This window comes from Hemicordylus capensis, chromosome 3 (genome assembly GCF_027244095.1).
Source record: "Hemicordylus capensis ecotype Gifberg chromosome 3, rHemCap1.1.pri, whole genome shotgun sequence".
Classification (NCBI taxonomy): Eukaryota; Metazoa; Chordata; class Lepidosauria; order Squamata; family Cordylidae; genus Hemicordylus; species Hemicordylus capensis.
The window spans coordinates 257,479,864-257,506,507 of NC_069659.1; the positions used below are offsets into that span (position 1 = coordinate 257,479,864).

At 43.0% G+C, this 26,644-nt stretch overlaps 1 protein-coding gene across 1 annotated transcript; it reads left to right on the forward strand.

The window, feature by feature from the left end:
• The first annotated feature begins 2,225 nt into the window (after positions 1–2,225).
• CLRN3 (clarin 3) lies at positions 2,226–23,254 on the forward strand. Its single transcript, XM_053313169.1, has 3 exons — positions 2,226–2,454; positions 12,517–12,696; positions 22,980–23,254. The coding sequence occupies exons 1-3, from the start codon at positions 2,226–2,228 to the stop codon at positions 23,252–23,254; spliced, it is 684 nt and encodes a 227-aa protein (XP_053169144.1).
• The last annotated feature ends 3,390 nt before the right edge of the window (positions 23,255–26,644 follow it).

Consider the following 26,644-nt stretch of genomic DNA (forward strand, 5'->3'; position numbering starts at 1 on the left):
TTGCAGATGCCATTGACTGTGCATGTGGTGAATAATTTGTATCCACAGTCTGGCAGCAGCACTCCATTATCAGCCTGAGGAATCCATAAAAATGGTGTGCATTTCAGCAGTTAATAGGAATGATTTAATACATGGGCATTCAGATGAAAATAAAGTCTGCATGGGTTGAAAAAGATGCCTTAAAGTAGGAGTAGGCAACCTTGGCTCTCCATCTGTTGTGGAACTACAACTCCCATCATCTCCAGCTAAATTATATTGAGGCTGGGGATGCAATTCAACAACAGCTAGCAAGTCAAAGATGCCTACCCCTGCCTTAAAGAATAACTATGAACCATCCTGTGGGGCTTTTGATTTGGTGCTCTCAGCAACAACCAACCTGATCAGGAAAGGTGTGCAGTTCATGGGCCTCTCATCTGGGAAGATTGTACCACTTCCTTCCTAAGGATTGTCCCTGTTTTCTCACATTGGTTTACAAAGCATCATTTTCTCTGCTTTTTAATATGAAGCTATGCTGAGTCTGAGCACTGGCCCATCTTATTCAATATTATCTATGCTTAAAAGTAGCAGCTATTCAGATTTGTTACCCAGCTCTCTTAGAGTTGACAAAGATTGAACCTAACCTCTACCACTGAACTGCAGCCTGGTCTCCTCTGCATCTCAAAAACCAAAAGAACGTGTGAGATACTGCAAAGGACACCTCACTTTTCACACTTAAGAGCAGGGTTGGATAACCTACAATCTGCCAAGCCAAATACAGCTCACTCAATGTATAGGATAGCTGCCAGGAGCCTACTAAACTCCTTGGTTTTCCTACGTGCCAGGGGCTGGGTGTAAGTGAGAGGGTTGATTGACCTGTTGAGCACCTGGCAGGCCACAGTACATGGCTTTTGGGTTCTGCTTGGCTCAGTGGGTTATAGTTTATACAGGCTTGCTTAAGAGGGTTGCGGTGTGGCTGACACATCTTCCTTCCTTTGCTCAGTTGTTTCCTTTGCTCCTGCCTTTGCTCAATTAATGCCTGTCAAGAAGACAAGCATTTGGGCTATGCCCTTCTTCAGTACTGTATGTACAGCATCTACCTCCTTGAGGGGGAAGGGTGGTGTAGTGGCTAGAGTGCTGGACTAGGACTGGGGAGACCCGAGTTCAAATCCCCATTCAGCCATAATACTTGCTGGGTGACTCTGAGCCAGTCACTTCTCTCTCAGCCTAACCTATTTCACAGGGTTGTTGTGAGGAGAAACCTAATTATGTAGCATACCGCTCTGGGCTCCTTGGAGGAAAAATGGGATATAAAATGTAAAATAAATAAATATAATTTAAGAATGCAAAAATTAAACAGAAGGCAGATGTGGCAATATAGATCTGATGGAAGAGCTGAATACTGGTGTGTGTGTGAAGAATAGCCTTAAAATGGCACCTTCAAAATGAGCAGAGCGAAAACTTTATGGAACCCTTAGTGGTGTGTGCTGGATACCCACTGCTCTTATTAGGCTCACTGGATCCTTTTTTAAAGGGATGCTTCTTATCTCGATGGTATGAACTGGGCCAAAGACAATGTGAAGGTGTGAAATGAGCCCAAGTCAAGGGACTGCTTTATCTATCACATCTGCTATTGCTTCTTCATTGTTATCAGGGAACAACCAGGAACAAGAAGCTGAGTTTTGCCATAGACCCCACAATTCCTCACTACCACTCAGGGGTGTGGTTATAATTGAATGGATCAGTTCAAAGAACCCGGGCGGCCCAGCTCCTGAGGGCCCCTCCACTCCACCCCTCCCTATTTTCTTCATTGTCTCCCTCACTCTGAGGGGCCACCAGGGAGAGGGGCAAATGCGGGCCCCCTCTCCCCTAGCCACATCCCTGCTACCACCACTAAAAGAAAGAATGAAAACATTTTAGTCTGGGTTTCCTACATGGTGGAGAACTACAATCTGTTATTCAGTAGCAATTTTATGATTATGGAAAGCTCGCAGATCTTTACTGTAGTGACTTGCTTGTCACTATGGTTACATATTAGTGCAGACCAAAGTTCAGTTATTTTACATCCACTCCTGTTAGTCCAAAGTTTATAGGCATAACTTTCTTCCAACACAGACACAGGCAGCAGTAATCCTAGTCTCCAGAAGTGGAAGTGAATCCTTCACTTACTGGATTTTTCACTGGAAAAAACTCAAGAGGGAAAACCTGACTTCATTCATTTCAAGGAAACTTTTTTTCTTTATGTCAAAATGCCATCCAGGAGAAAATCTCTAATTTTTTCTTTGGCTTCTTTCACCAGCATTTGCTCCTTTGTGATAGTTTGTCTTGTTCTTGCAACCAAAAATTGGGTCTCAAGTACAATTACCTATACTGGTAGAAATTCAAGTGTGGCCATATTTATCACATATGGACTTTTTGAGGGATTTTGTTCAGAAGTTGTGCAAGCTGGAATTGGGAGAGGAGAGACGAAATTCCAAGGTAATGAACTACTTCAATGAATGTAAATAGTTATTGTTGGGAGTTATTTGGCTTTATACTGTTTATCTAGCTAGATATATGAACTGTGGCTCATGCCTTTAATTTGTTTATGTAGTTACTTTTATTGAAGACAAGAGCACTGTTGGGAAGCAGGGAGCCATAAGATTAAAAAAAAAAACACCATAGCAAATGTTTTACAAGCAAAAAAAAGAAAAAAGAAGATTGTCAGACTAGTTAGCCTATCCCTTGGTGCACGGAAGCCAAGCAGAAACAGTAATCTAAAGCTGAAAGATCAGTAAAATGGAAATAGCTATTTCCTTGTGTTATTACATTTTTATGTATGTAGCATATTATTATAATTTAATAACTGACACAGAAAAGCAATTATAATGATGCATTTTACTGGGATCTACATACAGAAGCTTTTGAACTCCCTAGAGTTCCCCAAATATGAGTTTTCCAAATATCCACGCCCTGTTTTATGAAAGTGAAGGGTCAGCTCCCAATGATATTCCAGCCATCTCGCTTTTACAAATTGATCACAACTCATCTACTAAGTCAACAATCCATGTGAGCACTACAATGTCAGGAAAAAAATCACACAAAAGTTGTCATTTATTAATTATTATTAAGGTGTTTTTATTTATTTTTACATTTATATCCCGCTCTTCCTCTGAGGAAGAAGAGTGATGTACATGGTTATTTATATCCTCACAACAAAGGTAGGTTAGAGAGATACATGACTGGCCGAGAGTCACCCAGTGAGTTTCATGGTTGAATGGGGATTCAAACTCAGGTCTTCCCAGTCCTAGTCCAACATTCTAACCACTATGCTAAGAGTAAACAATAAAGAAACAATAAAAGTTATGGCTAACGTTCCCACCCCCTTTTCTGTTCTAGTTCACCCAACAGAGGTAAAACAGGCAGTTGGCAACTAGAAAAAGCAGCCAGCTACAGAAGGACAGAATGGACAGGCTGAGATCTCTAGTAGATTGTTAGGTGATTTGCAGTAGATCAGCAAAGACTTTCGACTCCCAATAGTTGAGCAACAGCAAGTAAAATTGTACTTTTTTTTAAAAGGTCTGTCATAGTTGACCTTGTGTTTTTTCTCACATATAAAATATTATTATTAATTCAAGTCTTGACCAAGTCTTTATGCAGCTCTGCGGGCCACTTTTTAAATTTTGTGTTGAAATTCCTACTATATAGAAACTCAGAATCGTACTTGTATGAGCAGATTATTCCAGCATATGGCTCACAGGATGCAGCAGCTAATTGGCTCTGCCTCCCCAGCCACGATTTTGCACCTGGCTCCAGTTGGTGGATGTCACAGTCCTAGCAAAAAACAAATTACATTCTGCAAGCCTGGATCCTGCCTACCCTGCAGCAAGAGATAACAACAAAAGCTTAAGAGCAGAATTAGAAATAAAAATAAAAATAAAATGGGGAACAGAAGAGAATTAAAGTAGGTCAGCTCTCTGAATCCCAAGCACCTGATGGTTGGAAAGTAACCAAACAGCAGGTATGTGAAGTATATTATTAGTGAAGTAGGTGAAGTAAGATTAGTCCTAGCTGCTGATGAAATTCCAACTTTTCTGCATCTGTTAAAAGGTATGAGAGACCTGTCCTTTTTTCCATATGGCAGCCCTACTACCAGCCCTGACTGGGAGGTTGAATTCAGCTTTAAAGAGATCAAAGGGTTTGAAATTGTCATCCTGACCAATAGGGAGGATAGAGTCATAAGATGATTAATTGTCTAGTATTATTTTTTAAAAATCTGCCTTATTTTTATCTCAGGATTGGAGTCTAACAACATTTTATTTTATTTATTTATTTTATTTTATTTTATTCAAATTCTATACCACCCTTCCAAAAATGGCTCAGGGCCATTTATGTATGTTTAAGGTTCAAAACACAACTGAGTACCCGCCATTATCCTTCCAATTTTACAATCTTGTGTAAGTAGACTATTTATCTGATATGTTATTTGTGCAACTGAGCCAGTTGGAATATCACCATAATTGGCTGAAGGTAATCATTTGATAGCAGAATATTTGATAGCAGAATAGGAGGAGCAGAATCTCCTCCTTTGTATACAAGCTTGTACATAACTCCCACTGAAGCCAAAGCAAGGTTTCTACATGCTAGCAAGTGTCCTTGGTAGACTCCGCATTCTTCACTTGATTATTGTTTATAGTTCTGAAGGACAAAGCTTCTAAAATGCTAGATGGATGCATACTAAATGCATTTGAGTGAATAATTGACAAAAAGAGAGAAGGGAGAAGTAAATATTAAAATGCTGGGGACAGATAAACAACTCTTGTTGCTAGTCTGACTTTGAACAGACATTCATGAAAGAAATTGTTGATCTACAAAATGTTGTACTGCATAATGTTTCTATGTTGAACCCTATACTTTGCAAAAATTACGATAAGCTATGAAGAAGTATCATTGTGGAAAATACTATTAATGTTAAAATGTACAAAGCAAATAGGCACACCACTGGCACCGTTCTTAGCATGAGAGAGTGCCTCATTCACATTATTGTAGAGATTATCAGAATTGCTTCTCCACTAATGTGATCAGGAAGGCCCTTGCAGGCAACCAAGAGGCTCATGTGTACACTGATGATGCCCCAAATACATGCAATAGTTACTGGACTGCAGTGCTCTTTGTGTTTTTCTGTTTTGGCAGCTGTTGCACTGGCAATTGCTTCTTGATCTTAACTGGGACCTCTCAGCAAGCCCGCTTTCTGTTACGTAGACTTTTAGCAAATTGTTTACCCTGTATGAACATTCCTAAAATTCACACCATTACATGTGAAACAGATGCTATTTGCCATTGATGTGGCATTCAGTAGTTTTAGGACCCAATGTTTGCTCTCCACAAAAACTGGGTTTTCTCAACTTTAGGTCCTCACCACTTACAAACTGGGTTTTCAAAGCATTGCCCCCCGAAGCCGTGCTATGATGCCTCATCGTCATGGGGGTGAGGTGTTCCTGGGAGAGATGAGCGAAGTACGCTGGGAGGTACACACCCAATAGGGTCATCCAAAGCACGTAGGTCATCTCAGATGCCCAGCTAAAGCAAACAGGCACCTATATTGGGCAGCAGCAATATAGGAAGTTGCTGAAGGCTGACAATCACTTCAGTGACAACGACAAAGGCATCATTTTATACTGCACTGGAGGAGGCAATGGTAAACCACTCCTGTATTTTACAAAGAAAACCGCATGGATAGACAAAACAGAATGATTGTCTATAGTGCTGGATCATGGGCCCCTCAGGTCAGATGGTACTCAACATGCTACTGAGGAAGAGCTGAGGATCTCTCAGAGTACCAATGGTGTTTATGATGCAGTCAGGTTAAAGCCTTTTAGACATCTAGCGGCTGATGTTGCCATGCGAGAAAAGAAAATCCAAAGCTGCAAGAATTACAATGGGAATGTGTAATGTAAGAAGCATGAATATGGGAAAATTTGACACAGTGAATGATGAAATGAATTGACTACAGATTGATATCTTGGGCAACAGTGAATTAAAATGGATTGGAATAGGACACTTTCAGTCAGAAAATCATACTGTTTACTACTCAGGACACGAAAAACAAAGAAAGAATGGTGTTGCTTTCACAGGAAGGATAAAGCAATGACAGTACTTGGGTACAATGCGGTCAGTGACAAACTAATATCAATTAGATTTTGTGGACAACCCTTTAGCATGACCAGGGGCATAACAAGGCTGGAGTGGGCCCAGAGACAAAATTTTAAAATAGGCCCCTCGCTAATATACACACACACTTCACAATATATAGTCATGTGACTTGCCTCTGGGGCCCATCGAGGTGTGGGGGCCCCCAGGCAGCCGCCTCCTCTTGCTTAATAGTAGTTACGCCCCTGAACATTACAGTTCTTCAAGTCTATGCCCCAACGACTGATGCATAAGAGGAAGTTGTTGAGTTTTATGCTCAAGTTCAGTTTGAAATTGACAGAACATGCAAGTAAGGTGTGCTTGTGGTGGTTGGAGACTGGAATGCCAGAGTTGGAAATGGTAAAGAGGAAAACAAAGTTGGATTGTATGGCCTAGGAAACAGAAATGAGGCAGGAGAACGACTTATTAGTTTTTGCCAAGCCAATGATCTCTTCATTGCTAACGCATTATTTATACAACCAAAGCAGCGCCTGTACACATGGACTTCACCAGATGGAGTACACAGAAATCAAATTGATTACATTATTGGTGCAAGGAGGTGGAGGAGCTCAGTTATAACAGCAAAAACATGGCCAGGGGCCAATTGTGAAAAAGATCATGAACTGCTCGTGTGCACGTTCCAAGTCAAGCTAAAGTAGAAAAGCAAAGCTATCCAGTTTCCACAATATGATCTTGAGAATGTACCCACCATTTTCAAGGGAAACGCCATGAACCTCTTTGAAGTTCTAAACCTCATTGCTAGGGAACCAGAGGAACTGTGGAATGGAATCAAGGAAGTTGTTGCGGATGAATGTGAAAAGAGACTGCCAAAGACCAAGAAACAGAAAAAAGCAAAATGGATGTCAGAACAGACAGTGGAAATTGCCTAGAAGAGGAGAGAAGCCAAAGTCAAGAAAGATAAAGACCTCAGGAAGGAACTTAATAAGGAATTTCAGAATGCTGTTAGAAGAGACAAGGAACAGTATTACAATGACGTCTGTAAAGAAGTTGAGGATGGAAATAGACATGAAAAAGCAAGGAAAGTTTTCCAAAAGATCTCTGAACACAGAAGGAGGTTCCAACCATGAATTGGTATGTGAAAGGATGCCAAAGGACAGATAGTAACTGATTCTGAGAAGATCAAGCAGAGATGGAAGGAGTATACTGAAAATCTGTACAGCAGGGACATCAACATCCAAGATGCTCTGGAAGATATTCCCTACTTGCAAGAACCTCTAGTATGGGAAGATGAAGTTAGATCAGCACTCCAGTCATTACCAAGTCGGAAGGCTATTGGAATTGATGGAATAGCTACAGAAATATGGCAAGCAACAGAAGAAGAATCAGTCAAGGTTCTAACCAAACTATGCTAGCAAATTTGGAAAATGACACAATGGCCAACAGATTGGAAGAGGTCAGTCTACATACCAATACCAAGAAAGGTGACGTAACAGATTGTGCAAACCATCACACAATATCCTGAATTTCACATGCTAGCAAAATAATGCTCAGGATCATCCAACGCAGATTAGAGCCCTGCATGGAAAGGGAAATGCTGAATGTTCAAGCTGGTTTCAGAAAAGGCCAAGGAACAAGAGACATCATTACTGATGCATGCTGGATAATTGAGAAAGCCAAAGAATACAAACAAAAAGTCAATATGTGTTTTATTGACTACAGAAAAGCCTTCGATTGTGTCAACCATGTCTAGTTGTGGAATATCCTTAGGAAAATGGATATCCCAGAACATCTCATTGTTCTCATGAGAAACCTATGCACAGGATAGGAAGCCACAGTTCAGACTGAACATGGTGAAACAGACTGGTTCCAGATCAGTAAAGGAGTAAGACAAGGCTGTCTACTTTCTCCTTATATATTCAACTTATATGCTGAAAATATACTGAGAGAAGCTGGATTGGAAGAAGATGAGCGTGGTTTTAAAGTTGGAGGAGAAAACATCAATAACTTGTGCTATGCTGATGACACCACTCTGATAGCTGAGAATGCGGATGATCTGCAAGTTCTAGGAATGAAAGTCAAGGAGCACAGTGAAAAAATGGGACTACGACTAAATGTCAAGAAGATTAAACTAATGACAACAGGTACAGCAACCAGCCTCAGAATTGACAATGAAGACATTGAAGTGGTGGATAGCTTCTGCCTTTTAGGATTGACCATCAACAGTAAAGGATCCACAGTCAAGAAATATGCCGCAGACTAGCACTTGGTAGGGCTGCAATGAAGGTCTTGGAAAGGATATTTAGCTGCCATGACGTGTCTATACCAACAAAGATTAAAATAGTTTGGACAATGGTTTTTCCTATGACATTCTATGGATGCGAAACCTGGAGTCTGAAGAAGCAAGACAGAAAAAGTATTGACGCTTTTGAACTTTAGTGCTGGAGAAGACTTCTGAGGATACCATGGACAGCCAGGAAAACAAACAAATGGATCATAGAACAAATCAATCCAGAATTTTCACTCAAGGCACAAATGACCAGGCTCAACCTATCATACTTGGGACACATTATGCAAAAACCCAGTTCCCTTGAGAAGTCCATAATGCTAGGAAATGTTGAATGAAAGAGAAAAACAGGACAACCAGCAGCAAGGTGGATGGACTCAATTACGACAACAATGAATGCACCACTGAGAGACCTTAAAGGCCAAGTTGAAGACAAATTATCCTGGAGAGAATCTATCTATGTTTGCCACTGAAGAGTTGACACTGACTTGACGGCACTTAATCAATCAATCAATCAATCAATCAAGCATTGGTGGTAGATATTATAGTGGCTGCTCAGTCCAAAGTAGCTGCTGTGTAAATACAACAGCAATTGAAAATCTAGTGAGTTTTAACATGTGGCATAAACTCTATGCTAAAATGGCCAAGAAATCATTTCACAAGTCTGCCACAGTTTATTAGCCATGATAGCTAACAAAGCCTCCAAGTTCAAAGGCAATAGACCTCTACCTATCAGATTATGAGGACAAACAACAAAGAATGGCATCATGCCCTGACTGTAGGTGCACAGAAGCATTTGACTGGCACTGTTGGCAACAGAACACTGGGCATATGAAAGTTGGTCTGCTCTGGCACAGCAATTCTTCTGTCCTATGGTGTTTTTTTGTACCTGTTAAGAAAGTTGCAAAAAAAGCTTTTATCTAGGCACCACATCCTCTGATACTACACACATCCATATTACACTGGGCAATGATCTCTCCTGTAGGACTTCTGTGGATGCTGCTGATCACAATGTCAGCTGAGCGTGAGAAGCAGATGTAGAATATGGTGCTGTAAAACTCTGTGATGCGAATTACATAGAAGTTATTACACTGCAGCTCTTGGGCAGCAAAGAATTTGCTGGCAAGAGCAATTTGCTTGTATATTAAAAGGTCAGTTAATTAGTAGCCTTACCACAAACTAACAAAGACCTCTGATATTATCCCCCAAATTTATTGTGACTGCTACAAGGCTGAACAGTAAACTTGCTCTTCTCTTTTACATTTTGGAAGTTAGCAATTCAAAGCACACAAAGCTTGATCAACGTAACAAACTGTTAATAGGCTGCCATCAATTATTTATATGGTGTAATAAAACAGTGTGGTTTCTTTTTGGATTTTCAGAAGCTAGGCAGCACAAGATCATGTAACGATCAAAAGGTTGGGGGGAAATACAACCCCACCCCCAGCTGTAAGAAGTCCTGGGTAGGCTGCCACCATCCACTTTTTAATATGAACAGATTCACCCTTCCAAGGTAATAGTCTGGGAGAGTAAAGTTGAAAACCCTTCCCTACAAGAAAGGCTTGAGTAGTCTTAGGCCTTCGAGAGTGTATGACTAGGACAGGACCCTATAAGGAGTGACACTCTATAACAACAAGTATATATTAATAATTGGATGGTAAGGAAAACTATGGAGGCATTGACAATTGCTGCTTCCAATCAAGTAAAACCTTTCCCCAGGGACTACCAGAACCAGGCAGTAGGAATGTGCACGAACTGGTTCGGAGGTCCTTTTATGGACCTCCGAACTGGTCCAGTGGTTCAGCCAGTTTGATGGGGGAGTTTACCTTTCAGGAGCAGGGAGGGTGCTCTTCCCCCCCCTTATCCCCCTCCCCACAGCGCTGTCTGCAAACTTGCTGGTGCAGGGTGGCAGTGTACCCTCTTGCTGCCCCAGTCAATGTCAAACTGGAAGTGGTCGGTGCGCATGTGTGATATGCAGTCAGATCCAAGCACTTGAACAAAAATAAATCCCCTGACGCATCTAGCTAAACTGGTCCCTATCCTTCCTACTTCCTTCCAGGTGAGGAACTTCCAGTTCCTCAAGGCTGTTAGTCTCCCCTTTTCTTACAGATCAGACCTCACTCACAGGCCTCCAAGGAAGAACTGAACTCTAACACACTCTTCCCCTATATAGGCTGTTGACAAATTGTGCCACAGGGATTTGATTCTCCTGGGCTGTCTTCCTTATTTGGAGAAGCCCACCCTTCAAGCAGTTAGTCTAATTGAGGCCTAGTCCTGCCTCAAGCTGGACTATCATTACACACACCTCTGCTTAAAATAGGTCCCAGGGAGTGAGAGGGACCGCGACCTGCTTCAAGTCAGGGTGACAAATTACCACAGGTTTACACTATGCCTTTAACTGGCAATTACTCAACCTAGTTACTTTCTCCATGTAGGTGCAATCTAAAGGGGGGGGGGAAATGGGTAATAACAATAATCTATAGAGAAGTCTTCTGTCCATCTCACATCATTGAGGCTAGCATGCTTAGTGAGGTCAGAAAGTGGGGTAGCCACTCTACTAAAATTAGGTAAAAATTTACGGTAGTACCCTGCTAAATACAATAGGGACCACACTTGATGTTTTGTTTTGGGGGTGGGCCAGTCTAGAATAGCCTCAACATTTGCTTCTAAAGGTGAGATGGCACCCTTTCCCACCTTACATCCCAAGTAAATCACTTGATGAGTTCAGTCTGGCATTTCTTAGCCTTAATGTGACAGTCTTTGAAATAAGGAGCTTACTTCTGACAAATTGCCTTTATTATAATGGGTAAGTTGCTATACTTCTTGGTGTCTAATTATCCAAATCTAAAGGATGCTGCCTAAAAACAATAATTTAAAAAATTCACCTTGAGGGAATGAGGAAAGATTGAACGAGTTAAACATTCATGAGGATGTAACTTATAGAGGCTCTCCACACAAGTAGTGTGGAGAGCTAGATGGGGTTTAGCAGATGATCATACAGCTATAAGGTAAGTAAGTCCCAGATGATCATACAGCCCTCCCTGGGCAATCAGATCAGCTGCCCACATGATAACTGGTTCTGTCACGGTTGGGGCTGTGGGGATCGGGGACCACCTGGTCCCCAGAAGTCCCAGAATGCCCTCATGATAGCATTCTGGAGAGCCCCCCAATGATAGGAGACTTGCTGCAGCCTCCTGGTCAGGGGTCTCACAAGTCGCCGTGGCACATCACAATCCCCAAAATGGGGTTAGCAGAGTGCTTGGTGGTTTCCACAGCTGCTGGAAAGTGGGCTGGGCTCCCTTAGCCCACATTCCAGCGGTCTTGAGAATAGCCTCATAGTTAGCATGTTCTCAGGTGCACCTCAGCATGCCCTTATAGATGGTCCCTTTCTCTGGAGAGTTATGCCCTGTAGTGATGTCCATACCCAGATCTAGCAGGACAAAAGCTCAAAGAAGGAGCTGTTGAACCAGCAAAGACTGGTTGCAAATGGAAGGGTTGTGCAGGATCCAGGAGCCCTGTCCCATTTTGGAGCACAGGCTGGCCCTGATCTAAAGCAGCTGCTTGGGATGCCCTTTCCCTCCTCCCACATAGTTTCATTGGGAGGGAGGCCCTGAGCAGCCAGGCAAGCACTTCACCTCCAGTGCTGGAGTTCAACCTTGGCACAATGTTGCCTTGGGTCCTGGGGGCAGTGGAGTGGTTCTAGGGACAAGAAAGGTTCTGGAGTCTCAGGGATGAAAGAGGGGCTATACGGACAGGAGCCTTGCTGGAGGACCAGGTCTTCAGGGGTCTTCCAAGGGAGTGACTGCAGGAGGGTGACAAATTCTGGCTCCTCAGAGTTTGTTGGATCTAGGGTGTTTGTTTTGTGAAGGCCAAGAGTCTTGGATGGGGTGTGCTCATCCTCTTCCTTCGAGAGAGTATCTCTCAGGGAGTCTGAGTGGGTTCTGACAAGTTTTCATATTTCCTGACCACCCATTCCACATTTCTGCACATAGTTGGCTTTTTTCATGTTCACTCATAGAAATCAATTCACACCAGGTCATGTTAAGCTACAACAATAATCTTGGATATTATTAATCTCTGTTATCTGATATTAATTCTGAAGGGTTTCTCTCTCCCCCCCGCCCCAGTTTCAATTTGGAATCTTCCAGAGAATTTGAAGCATTTCAACATTGCGATCATCATTCTTCTGGTTCTCAGTCTGGCGAGCTCCGTTCTCAGTTCTGGATTTACATGCTACAATGCTATGAGTAATCCCTACGAGACCTTTTTAGGGCCTGTTGGGGTGTATACCTGGAATTCCATATCGAGTAAGTAATATACATTGCAGTATATATTTTCCAAAATGTTATAATGTCTTCAAATTACATCCCACCCAAACAACTATAATTCCAAAGGCAAAAATCAGAGATGACAACAATTTAAGAAATTAAATTCAACAGAATCCAAATCCTCAGAACATTCCATTGGAACAACTGGCTGAGCAGGTTGTTCTAATGAAATAACCCCGTTCCGAGTCAGAATATTTTGAGTGTTCCAGCCTGTGAGAGCAGCACCAGGGTGGTCCTGGAGGTACATTTAACAATCATTACCTGGTTACCACTCAGTTCCTGTGAGCAGCACCCCGCCTGACATCTCGTGCTGAGGCTGCCCCACCTCCAGTGCTCTTCTGGCCTCTGTGCATGCGTGGCAGCCATGAAAACATTCAGTCCTGGAACGGAGTCATTCCTTCTGAGTTAGAAACAGCCCCTTCATTTGAAGGGTGCTCTGTTTTGAGCTCGAAATGTTCTGCACATCCCTATTCATGAATACCTGATAGGAATCTGTGTACCACAAAACAGGAGACAAATTAAAGGGAACCTGAGCAATCCTCCACATGCTGGTCTATGATTACAAATGTAATATCAGTGCTGGTGCTTGTCATGTGCTGCCTGAAGTAGAGTCCAAATGGCAAACCCTCCCCTTCCTGTTATCTCTCCCCACAATTAAAATTTCATCCCCAATTTTTGCCGACTTCCAAAACTCCCCTTCCTTCCTTTTCTTTATGACGGCATGAGGAAAAGCATTGGGTGTGTCATCTTGTCTTCCTTCCTCTTGACAGCATATGAGGTGGAGTACTGGATGGTGTTCCATTAATATAAAGCACTTGCAGACATTAGCTTAGAGAAAAGATCTTTATTAGTGTTCCATCGGAGTTATTACAAGCCTGCTCTTGGCAAGCTGCAGTGAGGATCTAGCTCCACCCTGAGACTTCCTGCCTCAAAGCTCCATTTCCCAACTGCTTCCCTCTCTGAGTCCTGAGTTTCTCTAGATATTCCTCAGGATACAGATGAGTTGCTGTCCTACTCTTGAGAACTGGCCTAACCTGTTTGTTGCTGCTTTATTGTGGGGCTGGCCATGATACCAATTGCAATAGCAATTCAGTAGTTTCTCAGTGCTGGTAACGGTATCAGGCTCTTTATGTAGCCAATATCTCAGATCTCTAGCATGAGACCAATCATGGACTAAAAACTGTTCTAGCAGCTATTTTTATTTGTTGGCTCTTCCATTATCCATGTGGTTTTATGGTGTGTGTGTGTTTAAATTAGTGTCTCTTTAATTGTTGCAAGCTGGCTTGAGAGTGTTCCCATCAAAGGCAAGTGTAAACAAATACACAAAAACAATATAAACCAATTCAAAAATAAAAGTACATATATAATTACCTGTAGTTTAAGAATTCTTGTGTAAGCAGTTTTTAAAAAGTATAAATTTCCACCAGAAGGAATCTTTGAAGTTCAAAAGAACCACAGCCTGCATGGTGAGGGACCTTTGCTTGCTATATAAGGAAAGAAAAAGAGAACACCTCTCCAGTTTGCATCTATAATCCACCAAATCCCCTATGGCTATACATTTCATAGGAACATAAGAAGTGGCCTTATGTTGAGACAGACCATTGGTACATATAGAGCAGAATTGTCTACAAACTCTCAGCCCACAGGCCATCTACAACCCAGGCAGTTCTATAATCCAACCTGCTATAATCCAACCTTGCAATGTTTGTTTTGTGGGAGGAGGAACTCTCATTTTTCCTCACCCAGGCAAGACTGTCAAGCATGTTGCGCAGGAAGAGTGAAGCTAGTGATGAGGAGACAGGGATAGATGGATGGAGGGCTGAGAAACTAAAGAGAGAAGAGTCCAAGGACCTAGTCTAGCCAGCAGAGACTTGCTACCAGGCACTGCTGAGGTGAAACAGGGAAGCCTGGTGATACAACGTCCCCAGCCCCACTCACCTGCTATATCTCTGAGGCTACAAAGGAGAGGGCCCTGCTATCAGGCCACAGATGAGCATAGTCCAACAGTGTTAAAGCTCATTAAATTGTTTGTTGGTTGGTTGTTGTTGTTGTTGTTACTTGCTTGCTAGGAGGTTTTAAGGAGTGGCACTGGCCCTAAGGAAATTACATTTGAGACTCCTGGTCTGCACTGACTGGCAGTGGCTCTTCAGGGTTTCAGAGGCCTTTCCTAGCCCTATCTGGAGATGCATGTGCACTCTTCCACTGAGCTACAGTCTCTCCCTTATTGTAGGGGTAAGAGCTTTATTATTACTGATGTCTTCAGGCCTGTCCCCCGCTATCTGAGCAAGGAGGCACCTTTTCAGAGTGGTGATTCTCTTTATTTAGCAGGGGAGAGCAACTGGCCCTATCCAGCCCCCAGCACAGCATCTGTCCAGTGGCTGTGGCTGCCTGGTGTCTATCTTTTGTTTCTTTTTAGATTGTGAGCCCTTTAGGGACAGGGAAACATTTTATTTATTTTTCTATTTATATCTATGTAAACCACTTTAGGAACTTGTGTTGAAAAGCAGTATATAAATGTTCATATACATAAGCCAGAGGCAATGAGCTAAGCCGTTTCCCCCCATTCTCAGTTGCCCCAAACCCTTTTCCTCTTCAGCACATGAAGTATTCTGAGGATCAACTTCTTTCCCAGCAAACCAGCTTAAACTTCCCAACACCTTTTCATACTTCCTCCTGTTGCTCCGTTCCCTGCCCCCTGCAGGGAGGGAGATGGGGACATTATAAACCGTGAGAAACAAGGAGCAACCTGTGCAGCAGCAGTGGAGACAGCAGTAAGACAGCAGTTGAGGTGGAGGCAGCAGTGAGGGCACCCTGGGGTATCCTCCCCTCCACAGCTTCCAGTCTAGCTTCTGAGGCAACTGCCTCAACAGGGTTCATGGAAGGGACAGCCCTGACTATCTTTCAGTGAAGTTTGTCCATAATTTCTGTTTAGATGTTCATTGTGGAACCCCTGCTGAAGTTTCCCGAAGCCCCAGGGTTCCTATGAACACAGTTTCAAAAGCCACTGTTCTAAACAAATTGATTCCAAATAAGCTGTGTATGCATATTCAAGTGGAAACCAGATGCACAGTCAGTTTTTTTTTTTTTTAATACAATAGCAGCTCTTACAGCTGTGGAGGCAAAAAGCTTTTAAATCTCAACAGCTCCTTTGGATTGTGGCCAATATCTCTTGAATAATCGCTCTACTTTAAGCCTCTATACTCATAAGTTACACAAATAACTGTAGCATCATTTGTCCAAAGAAATATCTGCCTTATCCTCTCACTACTTAAATTTAAGTATTATTATTTTTAGAATAATGAATAGTGAAGACTGTAAATAAAGTGGGAGCACTTGAATGAGAATTCTGTTGATTTGGGTTCTGAAATGAAACCATTCACCAGGACTGCTTACTTTCAGTATGCAACAGTAAAACTGAATATGCAATGTAAGTGAAATTAATGTAGGATATCAGCAGGTATTGTTCAAACAAAAGGATAGGAAAATAAAATGATCACATAGCAATGCCTATTTAGTTCTATAACTATAAGTATGGAGAGGAGAGCTGGTCTTGTGGTAGCAAGCATGACTTGTCCCCATAGCTAAGCAGGGTCTGCCCTGGTTGCATATGAATGGGAGTCTTGATGTGTAAGCACTGTAAGAAGCCGCTCTGGGAAGAGCAGAAGGTTTCAAGTTCCCTTCCTGGCTTCTCCAAGATAGGACAAGATATATATTTTTTTAATAGGACAAGATTTTTTTATTGAACCAACAAACTACCAAAACATACAGTACGTTGCCAAAGCACAATTATATACAAAGTGGTTGTTTGTACATGATATATCTACAAAGATTTACACACAAGGATTTGGAAACCCACAAGGTTATGAAGTATATGCAGGTAGTACTGTAACCCAGGGGTGGGGGATTTCAAGGCACATCAGGTAATCAGGGGGGGGGGGGGGTTTACGTCCGACGTCCATTTCCACAATTTGTCCCATTGCTGTTTAGAAGAGATACTCTTGTCTTTTTGCACATAACCATACAAACTTTTCCAGAAGAGATTTACTGTCTCATCTGCGTGAACCTCTTGGTCACGTCTTCCCTCCCTATTCCTATGCAGGAGCATTGCATAAATGACATACAGGTTTACTAACCTGATTATGAGAAGGGGAACATTCCAATTCCCTAGTATGAGGGCACCTGTTCCATCCTGTTTCCTTGAAGGTTTCTTTCTGGGACCTCAAAAGGAGGTTCTATCGCTCAGACCTGAGGTTAGTTCTTCCCAAGCCTGTTTTTCCAAATCAGGCCACTCTAACAACTTGCTTACTTCCTGCCACACTCTTTTGGCTACCACACACTCTTTTAAGAAATGTGGGCTGAGAGAGATTCCTGCCTGCAACCTTGGAGAAGCCGCTGCCAGTCTGTGAAGACAATACTGAACTAGATAGACCAATGGTCTGACTCAGTATATGGCAGTTTCCTGTGTTCCTATGTTCCTATGATGTGCACAAATCAATTTTTTCAATTTGATTTGTACCCAAACTGAATCACCTCCAATTTGTTTTGGGTCCAAATTTGCCACCCCATTCTATTTGTACCTGGATTTTCTGAATCTGAATTGATTTGGGGCAAAAAAGAGGTTCCAGGGGCAAAAGAGTGGGGTGGGTGGTAGTGCCCAATGGATGGAAGCTACTACCCAAATTTCAAGAAATTGGGCAAAGGGGTGATTTTTAACAATTTTTTGAAGTTCGTGTGTCTTTAAGCTTTTTCACTTGGGGGGCCGCAGGGTGGCCTGCAGTGGGTTGTGGTGGGTGGCAGTGCCCAATGGGTGCAAGGAAGCTACCACCCAGATTTCAAAGAAATTGGTGAAGGGGGTAGTTTTTAAAAAATTGTTTGGTGTGTCTTTAAGCCTTTCCCCCATATGGAATAATGGAGATTTCAGCAGCCCCATAACTCCACTGTGGGGCACCAGGGTGGCCCAAAGTGGGTTGTGGTGTAGTACACATAGGGTGCCATCCACCCCAAAACCACAAGCCCATGGACTGGGTTTTGTTGTTTTCAGTGTTTGAGGCGTTCTGAGAGTAGATTCTTTGGTGGGAAATGAGCGTGGATTCTTTTTAAGTTCATTCATCATTTTGCACTAAAGAGGATTATGAATGAACAAAGATGAGCAGTGATAATGGATTCTAAGGCAGCACTGTTAGAAGTGGCTGACCTGGTGAGGAAAATTACTCAAAGTAGTCCCACTGACATTAAAAGGACATTTTTCCTCACTACGTCAGCCACTTACATCCCAATGTGTCCAGTGCAGGGGATTCATTCCAGTAAACCAGATGCAACGGAGAAGCATCACTTCCTCCAACAAATGTATGGGGTGCGGCAACCCACATAATACCCTGGGGCTGGTGGGCAATTCCTATGGGGGAATGAAAAGTCCAAATCAGCTGTGATGCAAGAGATCTGGGGTAACATGTCAGTTTTAAACTGAAGTTGCACTGGCAGCCCAGTTTTGATCAGAGTGGTGGGGCTGGGGAGAGGAGATTTAACCCTTTCTCCCCACACTATTTCCTCGATCTAAGTCACTCGCCTCCCCCAACAAATCTGATATTAGCTCACTAGGAAAAAATACAGGCACAATGCAAATATCTTTAAAACAGCAGCTATAAATTTAAAACAGTCCCGTTTCCTTGACCTTAACTCCTTTTTCCAGCACCTCTGATCTGATCCAAATTGGAACCCTTGGAGATTCCTTTAAATTGAAAAAAAGTTGGGAAGATGTGATCATAGATGTTCTGTGTCTTATCAGTTTTGGTTATCAGTACCTGCATAAAACCTTTCTTTCCAGTGACCTTGATCTGTATTGGCTGATCTGTGACAGTTATTCCAAATGCTGTCACATGATAGTGGGGATTATCATATTATAAGCATAGTCAGATGAGTCACACTGTAGACAAATTTGCGGGGGAAAGACTCAGGTTAACTTGAAAGGATAGCATGAGAGCTGAGGTGGCAAAAATAGGGCAAAACTTTGCTGAGAGACAAATTAGCAATAATCTTGACAAGAATTAAGAACAAAAAGTATTCACCAAATACATTGCAAAGTTGTGATATGTTAGACTGAGAAATGAACTCTGTCAAATGTTTCCCTGAGGATATAGCCCTTCATTCCCCTATTAGGCATACATCTGGTTTCTTTTGATGTATTTTGCTATCCTTCTGATTCTGCTACTGAAATAACACTGTACTTACACTGAATATGTCTCAAGAGGCTCTTGCTGTTTCTAACTGTAAGTTTTGGACTAAGAGAATGTATTCAGAGGAGGAAATCATATTGCAAAGTACATCAGTACTAGATCATTCCCATATAAAACCTTGTGTATAGAAAGATAATTTAATGCACACACTTCTTACTTGTGAGTGACTCTTGCTCAGTGGCGTACCTATAATTGAACAAGGTGGGACAAATATCCCTGAGCCCTGAGGGAGTAGAAAGCCACTGATTGGGTGACAGCTTACTCTTCCCTCTTCTCCTCCCATCTCCCTTCCTCACTGGCATGCTGTGAGCTTCTGATATGAGGACTCATTTCAGCTTCATGTGAGATGACTCTTTTTCAGGAGGAGAGGGAGAAGAGTGTCAGGCAGTGTCCCTCCCTCCTTCCTCTCCTCCTTCTGACTGGCTGGCTATGCTCAGGTTCATCCCACCCCTACTTCAGCCTGACTGACAGGCTCAACAGCAAAGGAAATATCACTTAGCATCAGCCAACCAGTAATGAAGAGGGGAGGAGGGGAAAATATTACCTGACACTCCTCCTCATCCTCTTGCCTCCTGATCTTCAATTAAAGGATCTTAGAGACCCTTTTGAATCCTAACACTCTATTTCTCTTTTCCCTCCACCCCCACCCCCCACCCATTAGCAACTGGATTCAGGGTGAATGGGTGAATAAGAAAGGCAAAAGCATTGTTGATGTTGTAAGAATATATGAGGTGATTGTAAGTAGATGTATATGTTAAAAATGTTTCTGAGCCAGAGTGTATGTGAATGTGTCTGCGTGTGTGGGGAGTGTGTGATATTATTTTAATAGGTGTGAAAGAAAGAGCATGATGCGAATGTTTTGTTTTTCACTGTTCTTCTGCAGCAAAGACATGGGTGGTGGGGGGAGAAGAAGGCCCTTCTTATCCTATGATGAGTCCAGCCTTGCTATACCATTGTTGCATTTCCACCACCACCACCACCCCCTTGATAGTCTTTTGGAAGTGATTTGGTGCCAGTATAGGAAGAATGTTTAAGTCAGTATACATTTTCAGTTCAGTTCTCAGCAGATGGAATTAACAGTTTCCTCTTGAGAACTAATCTAATATAGTGGCTAAGAGACTGAGCTACATATCAAGACTTTACAAATCTGTATCTTGTCTCTGCCATGAACCCACTGGGTGACTTTTAGGCAAGCTGCTTCCTTGCAGCCTCAGTTTTCCAGCTGCAATTGGTGCTTACAATACTGGCCCTATCCGACATCAACACAGCATCCTTCCAGTGGCTCTTACTGTTGACTCTCTTCCTTGTTATTCTTTTTTGCTTGTGAGCCCTTTGGGGACAGGGAACCATCTATTTATTACTTATTTTTCTCTGTAAACCACTTTGAGAACTTTGGTTTAAAAGTGGTATATAAATATATGATGATGATGATACTTTAAGGGGTTGTCATAAGGATTATGACAAGATAAGTAATGAGAAGACTCAAAAGTATTAGTATTATTCCTTAATACTAAATAAGTATTATTCCTTAAATCAGTGGGGCTGTGCTGGTTTACACTTACTACCTTGTTTTTAAAAATTCAATTCCAAACAAAATTATAAGACAAACTGAAATTCCCTCATGTCTGTATATCTTTTTTACTGTGTACTTACCAGAATCTCAGCAACAGCCAAAGGAACAACTTTCCATATGTGTTCAAAAATAATTTTCACCGAGTGTAACAGGACTTTCGCTCTAATAAGGATGTTTAGGTGTACAGTCCAGGAATTCATCTCTTAACATATTAGTGTCAGATGTTTCTGATGGTGCAGGTGTTTGTGTGTCATGATCATCTGCACCAGGATACTAGCTGTGTCCACTCACATGTTTGACAGTGTGAGTGTTGATCCCAACAGCCTTATCTTTTTTTGCCACCCCTTTGGCATGTAGTGAAATTGTGGTGGAGTGTGTGTGGCTTGGTAGTTTCATGAGAGGTGCTTACCAGTCTGGGTTGTTTTTCAAAGAAAAGGCTTCATGTTTGCTGGTGGGAGCAGCAGCAGTGGCAGCAGCAGCACTTGGCGTGCTGCTGTTCTTCCTAACATCGGGTGCATTCGGAGGGGGAAATGGTGTCTGGCAGAAGCCAGCCACTAAGAAGAGCAGCAGTACTTGAAGCACTGCTACTAATGCCGCTGATGCTGCCTGCAGAGGCACAGTGTTTTCTCTGTAAAGCAAGACAAATTAGTAAGCTGCTTCCCTTTCACAAAAAGGTTCTCCCTTCTTGAAAATACGAAAAAGATGAATATTTATTATGTGCCCGAAACGTTTCGGAGGCCATTATGAAGGCCTCCAAAACGTTTCGGCACTGGGGGCAGTTTCGGCGTTTCAGTGCCGGTGGGGGTAGTGCTTTAAGGGTGGGGGAGGGAGTACTCACCCCTCCCGCCGCATTTCCCCTGCTGGTGCGTTGTTTTTTTTAAGCCCCTCGGGGTGGCAGCGTTCCTCCCTGCTGCCCCATTTGCCCCGTTGGTCGGAAGTGGCCGGAAGTCGCGAGTGTGCGTGTGCCCGTCGTGCACGTGCACACACACGGCAGAAGGGCACGCGTGCACATGCAACAGGCGCATGCGCACTCGCGACTTCCGGCCACTTCTGGCCGACAGGGCAAACGGGGCGGCAGGGAGGAACGCTGCTGCCCTGAGGGGTTTAAAAAAACAACGCACCAGCGGGGGAAATGCAGCGGGAGGGGTGAGTACACCCTCCCCCGCCCTTAAAGCGCTACCCCCGCCGGTACAGAAGATTTCCGTGCACATCCCTAATATTTATATACTACTTTTCAACAAAAGTTCCCAATACAGTCTACATATAAATTAATAAAATGGCTTCCTGTCCCCAAAGGTCTCACCATCTAAAAAAGAAAAACAAGATAGACATCAGGAACAACCACTGGAGGGATGCTGTGCTGGGGATGGACAGGGCCAGTTGCTTTCTCCCTGCTAAATAAAGAGATTAACCATTTTTAAAAGGTGCCTCTTTGCTCAGATAGCAAGCTTCCCGTGAATTCAAACTTCCTCCAGCACCCCACTATCTACCAAAATTATATTCAATGGCTATTCTCAGATCAGCACTAACAGCGACTATTTCCAGAGAGGAGGTCTTCTCCTGTGGGAAGAAAGAGAGTAGAACAAGTTATGAGCTGTAGCCTTCTGTACAGAAGAGAAGAAGCAAACAAAGATAACTTACTTGTGCCAAGTACTTACGGGCATAAACAGGGAGAGTGTTCTTAGATGTATCCATGCTGAATCACCATATCTCCATTAAGGGACCCTGAGTCTTTCTTCTAGTGCTGGGATTCTGTTGACATAATTTCAGAGGATATACATAATTGTCTCATATGATGCATCCTAACGATAGAGGCCAAACTTTTATCGCAAGTATTATTTTGAGTTCTGTCTGTGTAGCAGAATTTATATCATTATAACTTCACTTAAATATCGGCTAGGGAGGTAGTGCCTCTTGCTTTGGAGAATGTTGGTGCCTCCCACCCCCCCGACTAATTTCAAAAATGGGAAACCTCAATTTCAAACCTACCTCAAAGTCACTCCTTTGGATTCCAGATTCTGGAGGCCCTCTAATATTGAAGTTTCAGGAATGGAGGTTCCAGAATGGAGTCATAGCTCCTGTTAAGCATGTTTTTTGAAATGGGACTCAATATGCACCTGGCTCCAGGGGCGTAACAAGGCTGGAGTGGGCCCAGAGACAAAATTTTAAAATGGGCCCCTCGCTGATACACACACACACACCACAATATACAGTCATGTCACTTGCCTCTGGGGGCCCCCTCGAGGCGTGGGGGGCCCCAGGCAGCCGCCTCCCCTTGCCTAATAGTAGTTACACCCCTGCCTGGCTCTACCATACCCAGATTTCCCATCCACACGACATCCAACCCCACTAACTTATTTGAGCATATTTTCTTGCTGATAAAATAACACATAGGAGAAATATTCATCAGCCTATCCCAAAATAATATATGCCGTATTTGCATTTCTATTTTTCAGGTGTATGCTCTCTTCTGACCTTGATACTATTTGCCGTGAATGTGGAAGCAAACAAACTGTCTGTTGAACTGGCCATCACATACTGTGATGAATCTTCAAGACAATCTGCACACTCCAATAGTTATAAATATTCATACTGGCTCATGCTTCTTATAGTCCTTTTAAATGCTGCAACTATTAGCATAATTGTTTACTATCAACATGCAAGATATTCAGAGAAAAAGGCAAGAGAAAGACCCATGGAAAGTGCACCCAAAGATGGCATTTTATTTTAATAGGTTCAGCTCTTTCATCTCAAGACTAAGAGTGCAATCAAGTACATCTATGTATATTCTGTTGACTTACGTGGGACTTAAGTATATACATAATTTAGGGTTGCTATCTAAATGGATAAAGTAAAACAACTGTGTACGGACAATCAGAACTGATTATAGAAACATGTACTTGACTTTTTCTAGTATTCATTACACTATTCTATGGTATAATGTGGATTCTGTGGAGAATCAATGTGGTGATTCTCTTTATTTAGCAGGGGGAGAGTAACCGGCCCTATCCACCTGCAGCACAGTACTTCCAGTGACTGTTGCTGGTGTCTATCTTATGTTTCATTTTAGAATGTGAGCCCTTTGGGGACAGGATCCATCTTATTTATGTAATATTTCTAAGTCATCATGAATCTTGACTCCCTTCCACCAGTGTCTATGAGAGTTTAATGCAGGTCTATACAACCTGCAGCTCACAGGGTCTAACATAGCTCACACCAGCCATATATGGCAACCCACCAAGGACCTGCTAAATCTCCTGGTTTGGTTGCCTGTCTAAGACTGTGATGCCAGCAGTTGTCAAGCACTTGGCAGGCCCTAATACCTAGCTGGTGGACTGAGACGGTCATGGCAGCTCATGAGTACTGTAAGCTTGATCTTTTCAGTGGTGCTTAAACATCCAGTTTGAGATAGCGTCCTGTTTAATTCAAAAGCTTACTGCACTGTGGATAATGTTGGAGATGCAGCTCCTGATGGTATCAGCAGCACCAGCAATCCTATTGACTACAAGGGGCATTGGGGTAGAGACAGCCAGTAAGCGCATTCCCTCCCTGACCATGCTTTCTCTACTCTACTTCCTCTTTGTTAGATTGATATCTCCGGTTTCACTTTTCCACCTGTAGAGAGAGAGACTTCCTTCTTCTCTCCTTCCACTTCCTGTATGTAACTAGCCATGAGGCATGATAGGTTTTAAGCTATCTCTAATGGATTTCCTAAATAAACTACTTTATTTAGAACTCTAACACCATGTTTCCAGACAATGAGACTATTCACACGAGCTAAGGGAGGCCAGCCTGGTTTTGCATGCTTGTGTGAACCACTGGGATCACACCTGATCCTGTTGGCTACATGGTGGCAAACCAGCCTATGTAGCCTCCTAGTTACATATGGAGCACTCCCTTAACCACATTTAAGTTATCATGTGTCTGCCACGGCTGCTTGCAGGGGGGATGGGGGACCCCAGTGATCATGTGTCTGCCGGGGCTGATTGCAGGGGGGATGGGGGATCTTAGTAATGCACCACACACTCACACAGTGCATTATATGTGCCTTGGGGGGCAGGGGGCAGCATAGCGGCACTTCCCTGTACCTGACCCCCAGAAGAGCTGGGCGAGCCGGGCGAGCCGCAGGAGAACTGCCACTCCATTGGGCAGGTGATCTGCCCACCCAGCAAAGGGTGAGTGATCATCTGTGGGGAGGGTTGGGCAAACCCGTTCTCCCCACAAACCTCTGATGAGGTCTTCTCACTGATCGTGAGAACAGCTCCAATATTAATTAGCTGTGCTCCCTTACCTGTGCACTGCCACTGTAAATGGGACAGATAAAGAAATCTCCACTCTTGAATTCTTTAACAGATAACACGGCCACTTTAAGATCCAAATTTTCATCCGTTTTTTAAAAAAAACCAGCAGAGGCATATGGGAAGAGTTGTTGAAGTGAGAAAAGTGGCCAGCAGGGGAAGCTTAAGCAACTCACCAGTCCTCCTTCTCTCCCCTTTTTGAGGCAAATAGAAGTGATTGCTTGGACTTTTGTTATATGCACTTGCATGTAGTGTGTAGGTGTGATGTAGTGTGTAAGTCTGTGAGATAGCTTTTTAAAAAGATTAGACAAATTAATAGATCTACCATTGGTTGTTAGCCATGATAGCTAAATGGAACTTCTAAATCTTGAAGCAGCATACCTGTGAACATTAGGGGGACAAAACATGGTGCCTTGCCTTCATGCCTGCTTCTAAATTTCCAGAAGTATCTGGTTGACCTATGCTGCAAATAGAATTCTGAAATACAGTAGATAGACCTTTAGTCTGTCGCTAATGACGAATATGAATATGGCAAATATTTATATACCACTTTTCCACAAAAGTTCCCACAATGTTTTACGTAGATATAAATACATGAATAAAATGGCTCCTTGTCCCCAAGGGGCTCACAAATTAAAACAAGACACACAAGATAGACACCAGCAACAGCTACTGGAGGGATGATGTGCTGGGGATGGATAGAGCTAAATAAAGAGAACCACGACTATAAAAAGGTGCCCTCTCTGCTCAGTTGAGCCACCTAATGGTGCAGCGGGGAAGTAACTTGCCTAGGGAGCAAGAGGTTGCTGGTTCGAATCCCTGCTGGTATGTTTCCCAGACTATGGAAAACACCTATATCAGGCAGCAGCGATACAGGAAGATGCTGAAAAGCATAATCTCAGACTGCATGGGATATGGCAATGTTAAACCCTAGGGTTGTGGGTTTTTTTGTTTTTTTTTCTGTTTTGTTTTTGGCCCGAATCCAAAACACCCCCATTTTGTTCTTTGTTCGAAATCAGCCAATCCGAAACACCCCAATTTTGTTCTTTGTTCAAAATTGCAAAATCTGAATCCGAAATGTTTTGGATTTTGAAAAATGGCTCCGGGGAAAAAATAGTGGGTGGGGGTGGTAGTGCCCAATGGGTGGAAACTACCACCCAAATTTCAGAGGAATTGGGCAAAGGGCTGATTTTTTGTAAGTTTTTGAAGTATAGGATTTTTCCCATAGGGAAGAATGGAGGTTTCAGCAAAAGTATAGCTTCATGTTGGGGGGAAAGGGGTGGCCCAGAGCAGAGTAGGGTGGGTGGTAGTGCCCAGTGGGGGCAAGGAAGCTGCCAGAATTATTTCAAAGGAATTGGGCAGAGGGCTGATTTTTAAAGATGTAATGGAGTTTGCGCGTCTGTAAAGTTCTTCCCCATAGGGAATGATGGACCTCCATAATTCCTGCCCATAACTGCACTTGGGGGCACCAGAGTGGCCCAGAGCGAGTGGTGGTGTAGAGCACATAGGGTGCCAACCACCCCCATGGGTTGCTAACCCATGGGGTACTGGGTTCTCTTGTTTCTGAGATGTTTAAGTGTAGATTCAGAATCTCTGGTAGCATATGAGAGTGGATTCATGATTTGTCATTGAAAATCTCATATGCTACCAGAGAATCTATACTCAGAACACCTCAGAAACAACAGAACCCAGCACCCCATGGGTTAGCAACCCATGGGGATGGTTGGCACCCTGTGTGCTCTACACCACCACTCGCTCCCGGCTACCCCAGTGCCCCCAAGGTGGAGTTATGGGTCTTCTGAAACCACCTTTATTCCCTGGGG